We start from the raw sequence: 20,959 nt of genomic DNA on the forward strand, positions 1-20,959 counted from the left end.
CAGTATACGCGAAAATAGTCGCAAATTGTAGTTGTTGCCCATTTGCGCACTTTGACGCTGTGCTGTCGTAGTGTATACAGTGGCCCGTGCAAGGGGTCTACGGCTCGTGAAAGGAGACATTGAGGTGTAAGACCAACAGAAGTATTATCTCAAGTCGCCTGCTGGCTATGTTTTCCTTTCTGTCTTCACGGAAGGCAAATACAGAGATGGTTTCTCTGACACGATCACCGGTGAATTCGTTGCCCCATTATTCTCCAACATAATGGTGTGCTAGCAAGGCGTTTTGATAGTGGAAAGACGTTTTTACAGCACTATTGATCGAATTACTTGAACAAATACGGCAGCAACCACTAAAAACTTTGTTTGCCAACATACGTTTTATGGTTTTACCCATCTTTATGTGAAGTAATATGGGTATGTGTTCGTCATTATTATGCTTACATCTATCGCATTTTGAATGCTGTAGTTCACTTGTACAAAAAGTAAAAGAAAAGTTTTTGAAGACGTATATTTTCGCCTAATTTATGGTTAGATGCATTACTTCTATTCTGTATCCTGTAGTTCTTTATTACTATTACATCACACACACAGAAATACACATATACACACACATGTAAGAAATGATACTAAATGTGATGTCATTTTCCATTCATACAGAGGCCTTTCATTACGTTTGAAGGTCTTCAAATTAAGCCCAGCAACGCAACTAATTTCCAAAGATGTACGAAAAATTTCGTTTTAGGTTTAATTGCCACGTAAACAAACGATAAGTCATCCAAATGGCAACTACTGCGTTGCAGGATCATACAGTGGTATCTAAAAGTGTTTTTCCAAGTGTAGAGCTACAGAATGAGAGATGAAGTAAGTGGACCTAGCTCTTAATCAGATGTAAATTCACGTCTTAAAAACGTCGTTGGTAAAGGAATTAATATTTTGCGCAAATCAACTGCATCGTTTGAAATGAATGATGTAATCATAACAATGATTAGTGTATTACCCCAACTGAAGATAGATGAAAACCAGAAACTCGTTTTGGCTACAGTAATGCTACAAGAAAATGGCTAGGTGCTGTATCTTTATATGTAATTTAATCCGCAGCGAGGGAGTTCAATCACTGTTATCGTCGATAAAATGGAGTTATCATTTTTCGAGTTCCAGTGCGTAATTCTATCAATTTTTTTAAAAATATTTGATGTTACACCTTATTTTTATAGGAGCGTAACTGAATGTTATGCTCGAATAGTAGCTTTAGGGCACGTATATCATCTCGTCATAAGTCTCCAGATACTTATTAGTGGAGATTAACATTGGGTGCGTCCGCCCTTCGCTTTTATGATGGCTTGGCATCTTTTGAAGAAAGTTTCAGTGGGGTGCCTCAGAGTGAGTGGAGGCATGGCACCCCATTCTTTCTCAAGAGGTGAAACGAAAGAAGACAGTGATGTTGGGCGCTGGGGTTTGGGGCGAACTTGTCGTTCTGGCTCATCCCAAAGGCGTTCCACTAATTTCAGGTCCGGATTTGCGGCAGGCTAGTCCGTTTCAGGATTGTTATTGCCCACAAACCATTGCCTCACAGATGCTGCTTTACGACATGGTGTACTGTCATTCTCATACGTTCAGTGATCTTCTCCAATCTGTTCTTCTACTGTACACAGTACAGAGACGTTCTCGAGGCATTCGTCGAACCCATATCCTTTCATCGGTTTGCCACAGTGTATAGCGTGATTCATCACTTCAAATCTCTTGTCTCCATTCATCCACTGTTCACTTATCGCTGACTACAGAAACTTGTGACTTCTCTGAGGACCTGCCCGATCGTTATATTCCATTCTTTTTAACTCCCTACGCACAGTCATTGTGCTAGCTGGCCTATTGGTAGCGAGTATTTCCTTCCCCTGATTTCATGCCGTTTTTTACAACCACCCTTCGCATTGCTGGACGGCACCTGCCAGTCAATACATTAGGTCTACCTTGTCTTGGTTTAGCTGTAGTTATTCCTTCGCGTTTCCACTTTATAATCACGTCACTAACAGTCGACTTGGGCAGGTTTATAAAGGTTGAAATGTCCGTGATGGAATTTTTACTAACTGTTTCTCTACTGACTACACAATACTCCCCGCTTCCTTTAAAATTGGCGGCTCCGTCTCTCAAGCCATCTAGTGATTAGTTCCGCATTATGTAGTGGTGACCGTACACTTTTGATCAGATGCTGTTTTTGGTCTCGGTGGACACTGTGTTATGTTTGTTTCTTCTGTAGAGTGTTCCTTAGAGTTACTCATAGTGTTGAAATGCGATATCTACTATCTTAGTTGCAAGTTATTTGTGGAATGAATTTCGTAAGGAATGCACGGTGTTGGCAGTTACTCAATCATTGTCATAATGGATTAAGAGCGTTTCCTTTTCCTCTTTTTTTTAGGGACCTGGATGACTCGGCGTCCCTGGACGAGAGCGTGGAGAACCTGGACCGGGGATCCCTGGCGTCCTTCGGCTCGGGCAACACCACCGATTCCGATAAGGTGAGTACCGCTGGTTGGCGCCCGCCTTATCCCTGCTGGGCTGTTTATTACCGCTGTGCGCTCGAGGGAGGCGGAGTTGGGAGTAGTGGGTGAAGCCTCCAGGCATATCGCGGCGCGTCGCTTTGAGCCGTACTCACACCTGACGGGCCATGAGTGAGACCGGTTCTGTGAGGAGGAATTTCTCGTTGAGGAATCCCTCGAGCGTGAACTACAGAATAAAACCCATCAGAATGTTGCAGTGTGCTATGAAACGTGATCATATTGGATGCGAGGTATTTTTCTACGTAACTCGCTGAATTGAGTATTTGCTCTATTGGAGAACAGATTCCATCTGTGGTTCGACTCTCCTACCACATCTACCGTAGAGTCCTGATGAGTACGTTCAGACTTCCGTATCACTGTGAACGATGGTTCACGTGGCCAACGTTTTGCAGACTCAGATGGTGTCGTCAAAGCTGCAAGACCGTGGCTAGCTTCAGCTGGTTCAGGTTTTTACGAGCGCAGTGTGAGCGTAGTGTATTCCGAATGGTGGGGACTAAGTGGAGAAATGAGAGTATGTAGCTGATATTTACTCCAACTGTGTTACTATGCTTTCTGTACCTGGGCAACGGGAGTCGTTAGTTACAAAATGACTCTATTATATCATAACACATTTCTCTGTTCCGATTTATTGTGATAACCTGTCAGGAATTTACGTTTTATGTCATCTCTCTTTCGACTGGTATGATGCTGTCGACCATCTTTTACTATCTTGTGTCAGTCTTTTCATCCGTGCGTAACTACTACAACCAGTATCATCTGTTTTATGTATTTCAATATTGTCTTCCCTATTATTTCTAGACTCGACTACTCCTTAATAATGCCTTACAAATGTCCACTAATCTGTCCCTTCTTCTGGCATTGTCTTCCACCGACTTCTTTCCTCACACACTCTCTTTAGCACTTCGTCATACCATACTTTATCTGGGCACTTAATTTGTAACATTTTTGATAGCACCAGATTTCAAATGCTTCCAGTTTTTTGTTTTCTGTATTTCAGATAGTCCATATTTCTCTTCCATAAAATGCTGTACTCCAGACGTATACTGTCATAAATTTTTCTTCCTCGCCTTTGTGTCCATATCTGACGCCAGTAGAACTCTCTTACTGGAGAATGCTATCTTCGACTGTTAACCTATAAAAAGTAATAAAAAGTATTTTTTCGTTGGTGTAAGTAATGTGAAGACCTGTTATCCACCTGAGAACAGAAATGAGGAACTTACAATCTGACATAGTTTTCCGCGAAACAGTTACACCATCATAAAATTTTATGTAAATATCAAAGGGATTTAAGAGGGAACAACAGAGTGATGGACGGAAATATTGCTCAAATTCAGGATTTTTTTCTCCGTTCTGGAATATAGTTGAAAAGTGGGTTTTGCTGCAATGAATAAAGCGTAAATTGAAGTTTTTATTGGTATTTTCATTGAAAAATATTAATATTTTCACTGTGTAATTGGGATTTTCCCGAGGCTGCTCAGAAAGGAGGTAGACCGACGGTTGTCGCTGTAACTTCGGTTGTGGTTATCTGACACAAGAAACTAACATATCACCCTGACCCTTAAAGATGTAATTTTAGTTCATCGTAGGGATTTGCGAAAAAGAATAAATAAATATAATTTCGCGAAATTATAGATACGTATTTGAAAAAATGGACATTTTTGGGCCGCTCTTTTTTGGCCGAAAAAAATACTAAATATGGACATACAAAAAATCGGGTACGGTGAACTGAAGAGAATTCAGTTTGCTTCAAGAAAGACCAAAGATCATTAAAATCGGATGAAAATGGTAGCGTTGGCGACGACAGTCATGCCGAAAAACATGTTTTTCAGAAAACTCGTTTAAAGATAGACAAATCAAAACCAGGAATGAAATGCGGTGTGAGGATACAGACGCCAGTAGCGACGAAAAGGGCTTTGAGGACGAAAATGAGAGCTTATCAGGTCAAAGTATCACAAAGCAGCCATCCACCAGCCGAAGCCATAGTTATTATGGATCAGGCATCGATGATATCCCCTAAGTTTCAAGTTCTGTCCCTTCTTTACGTGATAAATACGAGGGTAATCCCAAAAGAAAGGTCTCGTGTTTTTTATAAGTACATAGACCTGTTTATTTCTGCAATGGTTTACACAGTTTAGAGCTTGAACATTTAGCTATTTTTCGACATAATCACCATTTCTGTCGATGCATTTTTGTAGAAGCTGTGGCAGTTTTTTTATGCCCATGTCATACCAGCTCGCCGCCGTGCTGCTCAGAAATTTATGAACTGCCGTGATTGTTGCTTGGTCTCAAGTGTAAAGTGGTATGCCCAGGTTTCGTCGCCCGTGACAATTGAGTTCAGAAAGTTGCCCTGTTCGGCTGCAAGGCGGTGAGCCGGCCGGAGCTGCCGAGCGGTTCTAGGCGCTACAGTCTGGAACCGCGCGACCGCTACGGTCGCAGGTTCGAATCCTGCCTCGGGCATGAATGTGTGTGATGTCCTTAGGTTAGTTAGGTTTAAGTAGTTCTAAGTTCTAGGGGACTGATTACCTCAGAAGTTTAAGTCTCATAGTGCTCAGAGCCATCTGAACCATTTTGCAAGGCGGTGAAGAAATGCGCGGGAAGCATCAACTCGTTGCCGCATGTGGTCCTCAGTCAGCATGCGTGGCACTCATCTTGCGCACTCGTTCCGTAGTTCAAGTTTATGTTAAAATTCTTTGAGCGGTGCTTCGGGAAACCTCAGGAACCAACGTGCAGAGATCATCCAGGGTGATCCGCCGATCTTCACGCATGCTTTGCTCAACCTTCACCACTGTCTCCGCAGAAATTGACGGTCTCACGCTCCTTTGTTGGTCTTGAATTTCTGTCCGACCAGCAGCAAACTCTCTACACCACTTACGATCATTTTTTGACATCCATGCACGACTCATCGTACAGTTTCGTCAGTTGGCGATGGATTTCAATCGGCGCAGTGCCCTTTGAGTTCAAAAACCGAATAACTGTGCGCAGTTCGCATTTGGCGGTAACATCCAACGGCAGCTCTATTTTCAACGGTTGCCAAGCCAAGACTGAGCGCGGCGTGCGCATGTTTACTCACAGCGCGTGAAGCACTCTACAAAACAGTGTGACCAACTGCCACACAAACAGACTTCTGTACTTATAAAAAAATAGGAGACTTTACTTTTGGGATTAACCTCGTATTTATTACATAAAAAAGGGACAAAGCTTGAAACTTACGGGACATCATCGATGCCTGACCCATAATAACTATTGCTCCGGCTAGTGGATGGCGGCTTTCTGCTACTTTGACCTGATAAGCCTTCATTTTCGTCCTCAAAGCCCTTTTCGTCGCTGCTGGCGTCTGTATCCTCACAGCGCATTTCATCGCCGGTTTTGATTTGAAGGGCATGTGGCACGTGCATTAATGCAGTATGCCATACATTGAATAGACATACGGCCAAATTTGAAGCAGTGTTGACGATTTCGCTTTGACTAGATATTATTTATGGAGCAAATATTCAAATGAGACTATTGAAACTTGCGTTCACATTTTGAGTACAACCGCCCAAACAACGCTCCAGCAAATCAGGTTTACCCAAATCAGTATAAATAGGGAGCGTGAGCGCGGTACGGATTCTCCAACGCCGGGGCGTGCCGTGCACACTCGGTTTCAAACGCTCACGGAATGGATACTTTTTAGAGTTCACGCATAATATTTTAGAGAATAATTCTTCATTGTATATACAGTCCAATTCATAATAAAAAAATATCGAGTTTTTTCGACCGTCACGATGTCGTCTATCCTTGTGGCGGTCAGAAGAGGTCGAACAGAACGTTGACGATAAGTATACCTGCGCCGGTCGCGGTGGCCGAGCGGTTCTAGGCGCTTCAGTCCGGAACCGCGCGACTGCTACGATCGCAGGTTCGTATCCTGCCTCGGGCATGGATGTGTGTACTGTCCTTAGGTTAGTTAGGTTTAAGTAGTTCTAAGTTCTATGGTATTGATGACCTCAGAAGTTAAGTCCCATAGTGCTCAGAGTCATTTGAACCGCATACCGCGTGCATTTCATAATCATTCGAGCAGTACGTACGGGAAATCCGACATCTGAATCGAACGAAACTGGCTGCCTGGTCGGCCGGCGTGCCGGCTTGCGGGAAACTTCAATAAACTTGTGAGTGGCCATTAAAGCTATGTTGATTGGCGGTGGTTCCATGCGAATCAATGTTTGCGGTCGCAGTGTGCAGCGGAATGTAAACAACTGTACTTCCATTTGTAAAGTAACTACCATGCGACGATGTTGCGAACAGAGACTACGATTATACGTACCAAGCCGTGACTTGATAAAAATGTTGATTCACTTTATTGGTTATGAACAATGTAGGACTTCTTTCGTATGCAGAATGCGCATCCATAACTTTTCATGAATGCCCCACGATACCGAAACAACATTTTATGCAAACTGCAAAAGGGACGAGTATTTTGCAGTGTATTAAGGGCCTTAAATTACTTTTATCTGTCGAAATACTGAAGCTGCGACGGTCATTTTAACTTCAGTAAGGTACTTGTTTTCATGGTTTGCGATGGCTCTTGGAGAGAGAAGTATAATGACGTGATGTGTCTCAGTACTTCCTGTTAAACGTTGTATCAAAGTGCTAAATATGGAGTCGATGGGTAACTTCACAGTGCCGACTCGTGTCCAGTGCTGTGCAAACTTAACTTCTCCGTCTGTTCCGGTTGATTTCAGAATCTTGTGAAACGTTTGAAACCAAAATTTAATAGGCGTTATGTGGCTGTAATTCTCTTATAAGTAGCCATCTAATACTGTTTGCCCGCCTCCGTAGCCGAGATCGCGAACGCACTCCTTTGCAGTGGCTCTCGACTCAGAGATAGTCGATTCGAATCCTAATAATGCAAGAAATGTTCTTTGCTGTAATTTGGACGGCGAGGGGAAGGGAGTAGCGAAGATGGCATACAGTTACGGTCTTTGCAGCAAATACCAAACATCTCCGTTGTGGCTCAAGCTGATCCGCCTGCTGGATGGAGACGTAAAGCTGGGCAGTCCCCTTGGTACTGTCTGGTAGGAGTAGGCTGTGCCCTGCCACTGGGTTTCTCGGTCTCACTGTCTTCCATCCACTCATCAGTAACAGAACAAACACAACAACTCACTGTACAAGCACTCGCTACAGTCATCCATAGCAGACATATACGAGGATTGCCCAGAAAGAAACGCACTGCATTTTTTTTTAGCTGAAAACAATGACGCGAATGTGAAACGTCAGGTATGCATTATTTGAAGTCTCCTGAACGAGTGCGCCAAGTTTCCGTCATTTCCGACGGATGGCGTAGCTGCAGGACAGTTTCAACATGGCGTTTGTAGGTAATGCAGTTACAAGCAACGTGCCGCCGTTGAATTTCTCACTGCAGAGAAAGACACTGTGGGGAATATTCACAAACGCTTGTGCAAAGTCTGTGGAGCATCTGCTGTCGACGGAAGTACAGTCAGTCGCTGGGCCCGGAGGGTGAGGTCACCAGAAGCCGGTCCGGCGGGGCTCCACGATTTGCAGCGACTGGGGAGGCCATCCACCATTCACGGCTGTCGCAGCTGACATGTTGCAGCGAGCTGATGTTGTCGTTCGCGAGGACAGACGCATTACGACACGGCAGGTAGCGCTGTACCTGTCAATCAGCAAAGGAAGTGTGGATGCAATTATCCGCACTCTTGGATATTCAAAAGTGTGTGCAAGATGGGTCCCGCGGTGTCTAACGGTGGATCACAAATCGCACGGAAAAAAACATTTGCCTTGTTTTGTTGCAACATTTTGAAGCTCAGGGGGAGGCCTTTTTGTCACGGATTGTTACAGATGATGAATCCTGGGTTCACCATTTTGAGCCCGAAACAAAGCGACAGTCGATGGAATGGCGCCATTCTCACTCTTCACAGAAGAAAAAATTCAAAGCAACTGCTTCCGCCGGTAAGGTCATGATCACAGTGTTCTGGGACTGTGAAGGTGTGATTCTCATTGATGTTATGCCAAGACGCTCTACCATTAATTCGGAAGCATATGTAAACACATTAACAAAACTCAAGAAGCGCTTCCGTCGACTTCGGCGCCACAATAGCCCAGGAGATGTTTTGCTGCAAGGCGATAACGCTTGGCACCACACAAGTCTGAGGACTGCTGAACGCATCGCAAAACAGGGTTGGACAGTGTTACCCCATCAACACTACAGCCCTGACCTAGTCCCCTCGGACTTCCACTTGTTTGTGCCATTAAAGGATGTCATTCGCAAAAGACATTTTGAAGACGATGAGGAGGTGATTCACAAGACATGGACTGGTACCGACAGGGCATACACGCCCCTTTTTCACGCTGGAGGAGGAAGAGGAGATTAGCGTTTAACGTCCCGTCGACAACGAGGTCATTAGAGACGGAGCACCAGCTCGGATTAGGGAAGGATGGGGACGGAAATCGGCCGTGCCCTTGCAAAGGAACCATCCCGGCATTTGCCTGATGCGATTTAGGGAAATCCCAGAAAACCTAAACCTGGATGAGGGACGCGGGTTTGAAGCGTCGTCCTCCCGAATGAGAGTCCAGTGTGCTAACCACTGCGCCACCTCGATCGGTTTCACGCTGGAGGAAGGCCATAGAACGGGATGGAGATTACGTGGAAAAATAAGGTGTGCAGACAAAACACCTTTCTGTCTTATGTGTAATTCTCATTATGTTCAGGAAACAATTGTTGAAGATAAAAATGCGGTGCATTACTTTCTGGGAAACCCTCGTACATTCTTAACCCTTCAGAACAGGTCGGAGGAAGGCAATGGCGAGCCACCTCCGGTAGGACATTGCCCAGGGCAGTGCGGGATTCTCGCATCTACTCCGAACAGTCACTTCCCTGAGCACAGGGCTAGCTTTAAGTTGACACCGGTCCATATAGGACTACACAAACCCAGTCCCTGAGCGGAGAAAATCTCCGACCCAGTCGGGAATCGAGCCCGGGCACTGACCACTCAGCTACCAGGGGCGGACAGTTGCTTCAGCATCTATTTGCATAAAAATGCGCCATGGCCTAAATATACAGCAGAGTATTATTTTAGTACAGGCACTTGCAGGGAACCTTATTATGATGATCTAAATGACACGAAATGTTGGTAAAGTGCGTGTAACACAGGGCACTCTGTATTTGTCTCTAGTCCATACTGATTGTCTTGTACTTGATGGCGGTTGCTTGCACAGTCGGTTAATTTCCTGGCACTTATCGTGAAATTTCCTTCCATAATATTTCCTGTATATAGAAAATATCAGGTAGCGTCGCGGTTCGGGTTACACGGTATCTTACAGGCTATTGGTGGTTTGATCTATTATTCAATTAACAGATTGCTGCTCTGGCTCGTTTATTTCGCCATTATATCCCGCTGTCTTTGAAAATTGTAACGTCGTTAAGGAATCAAGTATGAATATATCTTAAGCCACACATGAGCTTCAGATATTACAAATATATTTCGACGAACTTACTCGCCTGGAAACCCGACAACTACTTATTAATACAGTACACTCGTCGTGAGATTTGAAAGAAAGTATCATTACTGTAGAGTATTTTTTTTATTTATGTTATTCATATTTTAAATTTTTTCTACCGAAGTGGACAGGATGAGCTGATGCAGACCTCTGTCCGTCAAAAGCTCCATTGCCTTTAGCAAAATCCCAGTGAGTTGGGAGCGAAACTTAAGAGAGTCCCAATAGGGAATATTTGAGAGCCGATTATTAGTTCTCCTACTGGTCGGCAACCAAAGAAAATCTCTCGACAACGTAGATCGGAAACGAAGGTCTGCAGGTTCTTAATTTTTTTTCTGGGACAAAAATTGGAGCCTAGGTTGTGCATCTAAGAGTAAAGTCAGTGTCTTGTTCGGTATGTATTTCAGTGTAGTTGTATGTACATTGGAATGCATAATACGTTTCAGCAGAACCGATGACGGACTACGCAAACTGCACTACCAGTTCAGAACTAAATTATAACTGCAGTTTTGACAATGTTTTGGGAGTAACATACAGATGAAAATAAAGAAGGGGCAGGTTTTCTCGCTGGGAAATTTATTTGGTATCCATATTTGACATAATAAATGATATTAGTATCTTTCAAGGGGTGTAGCAGCTCTGACACCATTTTATGTTCGGTTTAGAATTTATATCTTGCTAGCAGATTATAAGTTGTTCATTTGTTCCGCTATAACTGCTCACGCTGCCGAAAATGTGCTCTACTATACCTCCCTGTTAAAGAGAAGAACGCCAAAGTAGGAGAACCGTTGGTAAATTCGTAAGTTGAAACATGTCACGTCACTTGTGTGTCGAAGGACGTTTCCTTGTTAGCTATTACACTGCTTTTGTACGTAGTTACTACGAGCCGCACACTGAAGTACGTCCTGGAGCGCCTTCTCGCCTGCAGCTCAAATAAAGCACTTTGGGCACACTCGTGAACAACGGACAACGCAATTTCCGCGGAAAGTCTTGCTTTTGGTGCGCACTTCTCTCGTGTCCTCCTCTTGCAAGCAGAGCGGCGGCTAATGAAGCTCTGTTTATGAGCCCAGTTGTTCATTCTCGTCTCCGCTACCCGTGACGCAGAGATTTTCCCGCCTTACTAGCGGTGGCAAATCTTCTCACTACCGCCGTTATGTCACCTTGTAACTTTACGACGTCCGTAAAATTCTGGAGCTGGTCTTACAGTTGCGCCTTTGAGAACACTCAATTTGCGTAATCGTAGTTACATCACGGCACGGAAGCCGCTTAAGTGTCGCGCAGCACGCGACATTGCTTTTAGTCTGTTCCGGTAAACCGCCGGGCAGCACAATCTACCCCTCCTAACGGCGTCTATTTATGGAGGCGGCGTACCGCCGACTTCATTTCCGTGCGTTGCGTTCACTACAGAGGACACGGAGACAGCTGCCGGAGGGGAGCTATTTACGTCATGCTTCGTGAGGAGAAAAGCTGCTAAACGTGAGGGAACCGAAATGTGAGAAGTAACTTAAGTTGTAAAAGTGTCTTGCGGTCTTCTTCCTTTTCCGTCAGAATCACCTGCCGCTCCATCACTATTTTAGCGAACAAAAGTCTCCTGCTGTATTTTGTAACCGTCAGTGAGTTCTCTCAGGGACGCATGCGTGATTCTAGCGACCTCTATCCTTGCTGTAGCTGTATCGAACCATAGCGTCCACTTTGTCGCGTTACTGCCGATGATGAGGCACTGTTACACGCCACACCGTGAATCTTGTCAGTCAGATCTGCGATGGCGTCAAAGGGCATTTCTGTCTGAGATTCTGCTATTGCCTTAGGCGGAGGCGGAAGATGGCTATTCCAGGTCGTACGGAGTAATCTGTTGAGTACAGTCCCCGCATCCATTGTAATACACGACTGCCCCTGGTATTGCGAAGGCTTCCTGTCCATAATGTCTTCTTGCGTCAACACTTGACTCACAAGCTCCTCTTATGATGCAGACAAGCGACGATTTAACTCGGTCTTCACTTTATCGTATGGATCTTGTGCAGGAGGTGCCGCGATTACGTCTTAAACTTCGGCTGCCTAGTGTTGGTCAAGCTGACTGACCAATAGAGGAAATTTTGTAGAATCTATGGTTATTCCTGCGCAGTGAAAACTAGCTTCCACCTGAGCAGACAAGAGAGTCGGATTTTTAGGCCAGAATGCCGGTAATCACACAGCAAATCGTGACACTGTCAGACCTTCAGCGTCCGCGGAGTCTTGCACTTTAGTAGCTGAACATTCTTTGCTCAATCTCGGCAGTTGTTGTTCTAGTGTCTGGGGGCTGATCACGTCCGGTTCACCAATGACAGTGCAGCTATGCCAATAATCGTCCCATCTATTTATGCGTGTGTTCAGGTATCTACATCTATATCTACATCTACATAGATATACCGCTAGTCACCGCAGGGTGCACGGCGGAGAGTACCCTGTACGACTACTAGTCATTTCCGTTCCTGTTCCACTCGCAAACTCAGCGAGGGAAAAACGAGTGTTTATATGCCTCCGCATGAGCCCTAATTTCTTGTATCTTATCTTCGTGTATGTTGGTGGCAGTAGAATTGTTCGGTAGTCTGCTTCAAATGCCGGTTCTCTAAATTATCTCAATAGTGTTTCTCGAAAAGAACGCCGCCTTCCCTCCAGGGATTCCCATTTGAGTTCCCGAAGCATCTTCATAACACTTATGTGTTGTTAAAACCTACTGGTAACAAATCTAGTCTTTCTTCAATCCGACCTGGTACGGATCCCAAACACTCGCGAGTCTTCTATGCGGTCACCTTCACAGATGAACGACTCTTTCCTAAAATTCTCCCAATAAACCGAAGTCGACCATTCGCCATCCCTACTACAGTTCTCACATGCTCGTTCCATTTAATATCGCCTTGCAGCGTTATGCCCAGATATTTAGAAGACTTGACTGTGTCATGCAGGACACTTGTAAAACTGTATCCGAATGTTACAGGTTTGTTCTTGCTACTTATCCGCATTAACTTATATTTTTTCTCTGCCATTGATCACACCAAGTGGAAATTTTGTCTAAGTCGGCTTGTACCTTCCTGCAGTCACTCAACTTCGACGCCTTAGCAATCAGTCGTGACAGCATACAAATTATTGGGTTTCGAATAGCTATTAACAACAAATATTTGTTAACAGATACATGTTGGTGATAAGAAGCAACACGTTTGGACTGATAAATAGCAATAAATCAATTATAGGCACAGCGTGTCTCAGTGCCAAGAAGTTGATATCTACCCTCATGGAGCATCCAAAAACAAAACAACCACCGATTCCGAAACACGAGCGCCTCATTGACGTCTACGAAATGCACTAGCCGACTTTTATGCGCTGCAGGCTGAGTTGTATTCCATCCTTGGCGACTTGCCCAGTATGTGCAGAAACATTATTGGTTTCCTTCCTTTGCCAAAACAAATAAAGAAGTTTTGAGAAAACACGTGAGGCGTATCTGTGGCGCAAATTTATCCATTATTTTTCTTGAATGTGATGGAGAATTTTGAAGTTTTACGTGATTGCATTTGGTATAAGTTTCGAAGGATCTTCTTCTTCGTCTTCTTCTTCGCGCTACCGTAGACTTATTCTACTAGACACCTCACACAGTCGCTGCTTGATGTGTGGATTCAGGTGCAGTCGACCCTAAGTAAGAAAGGCATGCCATCCGATGCAGATTATCTTTCTTCTCTCGTTATCACAAACGACAGAAAAGCACTTTACGCTGATACAGCCTGATTTAGCTCCCGTTGCGCAGAGTAGCCACGCGGTTTGAGGCGCCATGTGCGGCCCCTCCCGCGGAGGTTCGAGTCCTCCCTCGGGCATGGGTGTGTGCGTGCTGTTCTTAGCATAAGTTAGTTTAAGTAGTGTGTAAGTCTAGGGACCGATGACCTCAGCAGTTTGGCCCCTTAGGAATTCACACACATTGGAACATTCAGCTCCTGTAGACGAGGCATTTACATTAAGACACCTGATATGCAAACAGTTCAAGTGGCATCAGTTAGGAAAAAAAGATTGCAACAAGCCGTGAGACACACGAGCACACACTTTGCTCGTACTCTGGGATTGTATGTATTGGCTACTGTATCTGGTTATTAAATGAAATCGGTGCAAAACAGCCATTTACGAACGGGAAGAGTTGTGACCGCCTTATTGGACAGAGCTTTGTAAGTGCTGATAACCCATTTTCCAGTTTGAAAGTCTTCAGGATCGCAATATCTCCACACTCTGGCAATTATTCCCGTGTGAGCATTTCTTCAATGTATGAGTTGAAAATATAAAATTCGTAAACGAGTCCCCGATCATCTTTGGCACTTTATTCATAAATGATCGTCTTGATCACGTATAATTCACAGTGACCGGCTTCAGCGTACTGCCATTATCAGGTGTGTCGCAAAATAGAAAAAAACATCACTAATGTGACAGTAATAAGTTCAGTTGGCTGAAGGCCAAATATATAGAAAAGCTAAGAAAGCTGACAGCCATAACATACCATTAAAAGTATTCTGATCCAAGTGTCATCATCATACACTCCTGGAAATGGAAAAAAGAACACATTGACACCGGTGTGTTAGACCCACCATACTTGCTCCGGACACTGCGAGAGGGCTGTACAAGCAATGATCACACGCACGGCACAGCGGACACACCAGGAACCGCGGTGTTGGCCGTCGAATGGCGCTAGCTGCGCAGCATTTGTGCACCGCCGCCGTCAGTGTCAGCCAGTTTGCCGTGGCATACGGAGCTCCATCGCAGTCTTTAACACTGGTAGCATGCCGCGACAGCGTGGACGTGAACCGTATGTGCAGTTGACGGACTTTGAGCGAGGGCGTATAGTGGGCATGCGGGAGGCCGGGTGGACGTACCGCCGAATTGCTTAACACGTGGGGCGTGAGGTCTCCACAGTACATCGATGTTGTCGCCAGTGGTCGGCGGAAGGTGCACGTGCCCGTCGACCTGGGACCGGACCGCAGCGACGCACGGATGCACGCCAAGACCGTAGGATCCTACGCAGTGCCGTAGGGGACCGCACCGCCACTTCCCAGCAAATTAGGGACACTGTTGCTCCTGGGGTATCGGCGAGGACCATTCGCAACCGTCTCCATGAAGCTAGGCTACGGTCCCGCACACCGTTAGGCCGTCTTCCGCTCACGCCCCAACATCGTGCAGCCCGCCTCCAGTGGTGTCGCGACAGGCGTGAATGGAGGGACGAATGTAGACGTGTCGTCTTCAGCGATGAGAGTCGCTTCTGCCTTGGTGCCAATGATGGTCGTATGCGTGTTTGGCGCCGTGCAGGTGAGCGCCATAATCAGGACTGCATACGACCGAGGCACACAGGGCCAACACCCGGCATCATGGTGTGGGGAGCGATCTCCTACACTGGCCGTACACCACTGGTGATCGTCGAGGGGACACTGAATAGTGCACGGTACATCCAAACCGTCATCGAACCCATCGTTCTACCATTCCTAGACCGGCAAGGGAACTTGCTGTTCCAACAGGACAATGCACGTCCGCATGTATCCCGTGCCACCCAACGTGCTCTAGAAGGTGTAAGTCAGCTACCCTGGCCAGCAAGATCTCCGGATCTGTGCCCCATTGAGCATATTTGGGACTGGATGAAGCGTCGTCTCACGCGGTCTGCACGTCCAGCACGAACGCTGGTCCGACTGAGCACCGATGATCAGCGAAGACGTGTTGGTTGGTTCAAATGGCTCTGAGCACTATGGGACTCAACTGCTGTGGTCATTAGTCCCCTAGAACTTAGAACTAGTTAAACCTAACTAACCTAAGGACATCACAAACATCCATGCCCGAGGCAGGATTCGAACCTGCGACCGTAGCGGTCTTGCGGTTCCAGACTGCAGCGCCTTTAACCGCACGGCCACTTCGGCCGGCCGAAGACGTGTATGGAGACGCCCCAGACAGTGGTGGGATATCAGCCTGACTGTGGCCTGCACTACGACCCGACAACCTGGTATGATGTCTTTGGGTGCCATTTCGTTTCACTCCAGGATACTTTGGTTGTCATCCTCGGCAACTTTGCAACATAGCGGTACGTCGACGATATTGTACGCTCCGTCTTGTTGCCTTTCATAGCAAGACATCCTGGGCTTACATTTCAGCAAGATAATGCCGATGCGCACACGGCGAGGGCTTCTACTGCTTGTCTTCGTGCTTGCCAAACCTTACATTGGCCGGCGGGGTCGCTGGATCTCTGCCCAAGTGAGGACGTTTGGAGCAATATGGGCAGGGCCCTCTAAGCTCAAATGGCTCTGATCACTATGGGACTTAACATCTGAGGTCATCAGTCCCCTAGACTTAGATCGACTTAAACCTAATTAACCTAAGGACATCACACACATCCATTCCCCGAGGCAGGATTCGAACCTGCGACCGTAGCAGCAGCGCGGTTCCGGACTGAAACACCTAGAACCGCTCGGCCACAGCAGCCGGTACTCTCTAAGCTGCTCGAGATCTTACTTTTACTATCTAACGCGCCAATCGGAGAGAATTTGGCACGATATCGCTCAAGAGTACATCCAACAACTCTGTCAGTGAATGCCAGGCCGAATAACTGCTTGCATGAGAGCCACAGGTGGACCAGTGCGTTATTGGTTTGCTCAGATTGTGAAGTGCTCTCTCTTGCATAAAGCATTCAATTTTTCTGTAATTGTAATGATTTATTTGTCTGTACATCTGCGTCACATCTATCGATTTCAGTCTCATGTGAGTAGTTCGTCCCGGAGGCGTCGTTTCTTTTTGCATTACAGTGTACAAAAGTACAGGGTGTCCGAAAAGTCTTTTCCTGATTACATAAACTGATAACTCAGACTAGAAGTAAGATACAAATATGAAACTGGTGTCTAATTGTCTACAAACTATCAAAGTTTTTTTCACAGATCAGTAAACTTCCACATGAGCACCCTTGGTAGCACGTAGCACATCTAGGCGATATTCAGTTTCCGTCCACACATTAGCCAACATCACTGGAGGGATCGATTCAACGACTGTGGTTATCCGTTGCCGCAGGGTTTCAAGATCTGATACACGTGTTCGGTAGACCTCGTCCTCGACATAACCCCACAAAAAGAAGTATAATGGGATTATGTCAGGAGAGCGTGGAGGCCAAACCGTTGGCCCATCACGACCAATCCATCGCCCAGGAAAGGTCATATCGAGATAGGCACGGACGTCCAGACCCCGATGAGGCGGTGCACCGTCTTGCTGAATACTGAAGCACCTGAGGAACAGCATACACTTGCAACATGTCCAGATACACTGCAGATGTGATGGTAGCCTCAGCGAAGAAGAATGGGCCGATAATTCGATCGTGCAATAGCGCGCACCAAATATTCACCTTTGGACTGCCTCTGGTGCACTCCATGATCTCGCCAGGGGGTTGTGAGCCCTAAATGCGCACATTATGGCGATTCACTGACAAAAAAGGTCGCTTCGTCGGAAAACGCAATTCGTCTGAGATAACCATCATCGTCCTCAATACGTGATAGCATTTCGACTGCAAAGTCATATCGACGTATATTGTCATTGGGCAACAAGGCCTGAACGATTTGGACATTGTATGCACGAAACAATAAACGTTTGTGTAAAATGTCATGGAGAGAGCTTTTTGGCGTCTGTAATTCACGTGAGGCCCTGCGCACCGATTTCTTCGGACTTCGCAGTAAAGACTGGCTTACACCTTCCACCCTGTCTGCTGAGGTTCTTGGTCGACCAGATCTCGGAATGTCAGCAACCGATCCTGTGTTCTTGAACTTCTCATACCAGGCCTTTATGCTCTTTACATCAGGTGGATTCCTTCCAAATGTTGTCTGGAAGTGTCTCTGCACTGTGGTTGGTGATGGTGTCTCATGGTACTACAGGACACACTGTGCCTTCTCCTGATTGGTTAACATGGCTTCTTGGGCACTGCACCTCATCCACCACTTTCGTACTGCGAACCTAAAACAGAAAAAAAACTTTGATAGTTGAAAACAATTTGACACAAGTTTCATATTTGTATCTAACTTCTAGCCTGAGCTATCAATTTATGGCTTGGTTCAAATGGCTCTGAGCACTATGGGACTCAACATCTTAGGTCATCAGTCCCCTAGAACTTAGAACTACTTAAACCTAACTAACCTAAGGACATCACACACACCCATGCCCGAGGCAGGATTCGAACCTGCGACCGTAGCAGTCCCACGGTTCCGGACTGCAGCGCCAGAACCGCTAGACCACCGCGGCCGGCTATCAAGCGTATGTAATCAGGGAAAGGCTTCTCGGACGCCCTGTATATCTGTGTGGAGCAAGATACTGCAGTGTTTTGGGGACAGGCATTCAGGACCGGGTGCATCACGCAGCGTGTGCAGGTCAGTGAAGAGGCAGTCCCGGGAGCAGAGGCGCGGTGTATCTTTAGCAGCGAGTGCGCCAGCTGCGGCTGGGGAAATGGGAAACGGGGTGCCGGCGTGGCGTGGCGTGGCGTGGCGTGGGGCGGAGCGGCGCCGTCAGCCCGTCAGCGGCGCCTATTTACTCTGCACACTCTCGCCGCGCCCGTCGGCCGTCACTCGTATAAATGAAGCGCGCCGCGCCGCGCCTCGCCTCGCAAATAGCTCCGCATAAAATGCACCCAAATCTTAGAGCAGGGCCAGCTATCTGCCTTCGGCTTACATCATTCAGCCGGCAGAATCGTGACACCCGAATATTTCGCAGCCGTCAGCTAAGACGCTGGTCGACATTACTGCCGAGGCGCTGATTTAGGCACTGGTTGTAACAGAGGCCGTACCTGTAGGATGGCGTGGTTCTTCTAACGCGCGTTTGCTTAAAATCAGCAAGTTCTACTTACCCATGTCTATGACAGTAAAATGCATAAGAGCAAAGTTGTAAAACTACTGTTGGCTACCATATACTACCATAAGTAAGCGTAGACTGCCGTAGGTTTCCTAGTATCTCTGGTCTCTTAAAGGTCATAGCCGCGTTACCTGTGCGTTGGGTGTGTTGCATACCTATCGGGAGTTTCCTCATAAGGATATCTTAGTTTACATATGCGGTGCGTCTACTGGATTTCCATAAGTTATCCTACTGTCTGTTAGTGAAAATAAACAGTGTTTGCAGCTAAATTGAAATTGAAAATATTTAATTCAGGTTTTATTTGAAATTAGTTGATTTGTAACGTGACACAGAGGAATGCAGTAGTAAACACAAAGAAAACAGTATACATTTATCATGTGGTGCTAGAAAACGTAATTTCCTCGAAAAAAGAGTAAAAGAATACCGCAAAAACAGTATCTCAAACATCGCCTCAACACTTTGTCAAACTTATACACACATCAAAAAAAGTTTTGCATCACCTCGGTTATGAGAGTTCCAGAACCTGTACGGAAAACTGGAATAGAGATCAACATAAACATCATTTCCGCCCTTTTTATTGCTCATGAAAACCACACATTGCATGTTGTATCACCATGCAATGAGACCTTCAGGGGTGGTGGTCCAGATTTCTGTACACACCGATACCTGTAATACCCAGTAGCACGTCCTCTTGCATTGATGCGTGCCTGTATTCGTCGTGGCATACTATCCACAAGCTCATCAAGGCACTGTTGGTCCAGATTTTCCCACTCAACGGCGATTCGGCGTAGTTCCCTCAGAGTGGTTTGTAGCTCACGTCGTCCATAAACAGCCCTTTTCAATCTATCCCAGGTATGTTCGATAGGGTTCATTTCTGGAGAACATGCTGGGCACTCTAGTCGAGCGATGTCGTTATCCTGAAGGAAGTCATTCACAAGATGTGCAGATGGGGGTGCGAATTGTCGTCCACTGAGGGCTACGACGGTACGAAGCCTCTCCGTCGTTTTTAGGTTCCCGGTTCAATACAGAAAACACACACACCACCTCTGAAGGTTTTGTCGGTGGAGTTGTGGTTCACCCTATGTGCCCTATGGGACGTGAGTTTTCAATCATCATCCTGTATGTAATCATTTATGTCTTTCCATCTCATGAAAATAAAATGTAAGGTAATCTTCGAGGTACTGTTTCTAGTCAGGCTAGTCGGGTCCGACCGACAGCCGTGTCGTCCTCTGCTAATGCCGTCATCGGATGCGGTATGAATGGGGGCGCATGAGGTTAGCAGACAACTCTCCCGGTCGTTATCGGGTTTCTTGACCTTGGAACCGCTGTTAATCGGTAGAGTAGCTCCTCTGTTGGCCTCAAGAGATTTAGTACAGCCAGTATCCATCCTCCCTCCAGGGAAAAATCGCTGGCAGTAGGGTGAATCGGAAGCCGGGTCCTCAGCATCGCACACATCCACGCCGACCGCTCAATTAGGGAGGAGCACAAAAATATCATGAACTTTTCTTCAATAAAATAAACAGAATGTGTAGTTTATTGGCTACTCCAGTACTATTTAATCTATTTTAATTCACACAAGCCGAGCGGGGTGGCCTTGCGCTTTGAGGCGCCATGTCACGGATTGCGCGGCCGCTCCTGCCGGAGGTTCGAGTCCTCCTTCGGGCATGAGTGGGTGTGTTGTTCTTAGCATCACACACACACACACACACACACACACACACACACACACACACGCGCGCGCGCGAGCGCGCGCGCGCGCACACACACTTCACACAAAATAGCTTCGTTCACATTAACGAGAATTTTGAGAGGCATATAACAACCTGTCAACTCGGTCACTATTCTAATGTTATGGAGGCTTTGCACGGATCCGAAAGCAGATTGTGGGAGCTGAAATGTGGCAGCTGAGTTTGCATTTCTAGAAACAGTACTGGAATCTGTACGTGACGGAACAGAAGCGAAAGTGGGCAATCAGTGTGCGGAAAACCGTATTTGAGATCCCGTGTAATCGCAGTGGCTCCTGCCGCCCTCGCCGCGCTCCCGGC

The 20,959-nt window shown here is 46.2% G+C and overlaps 1 protein-coding gene across 1 annotated transcript in view; it reads left to right on the top strand.

Annotated features, from left to right (window-relative positions):
• Nucleotides 1–20,959, top strand: part of LOC126188056 (kalirin) — a 2,181,516-nt gene that overhangs the window by 1,463,051 nt on the left and 697,506 nt on the right. Inside the window, exon 33 of the mRNA XM_049929493.1 lies at nucleotides 2,414–2,513. Coding sequence (XP_049785450.1) covers nucleotides 2,414–2,513 — 100 coding nt within the window. The remainder of the gene's footprint in view (nucleotides 1–2,413; nucleotides 2,514–20,959) is intronic.

The sequence above is a fragment of the Schistocerca cancellata genome, chromosome 5, assembly GCF_023864275.1.
Source record: "Schistocerca cancellata isolate TAMUIC-IGC-003103 chromosome 5, iqSchCanc2.1, whole genome shotgun sequence".
Taxonomy (NCBI): domain Eukaryota; kingdom Metazoa; phylum Arthropoda; class Insecta; order Orthoptera; family Acrididae; genus Schistocerca; species Schistocerca cancellata.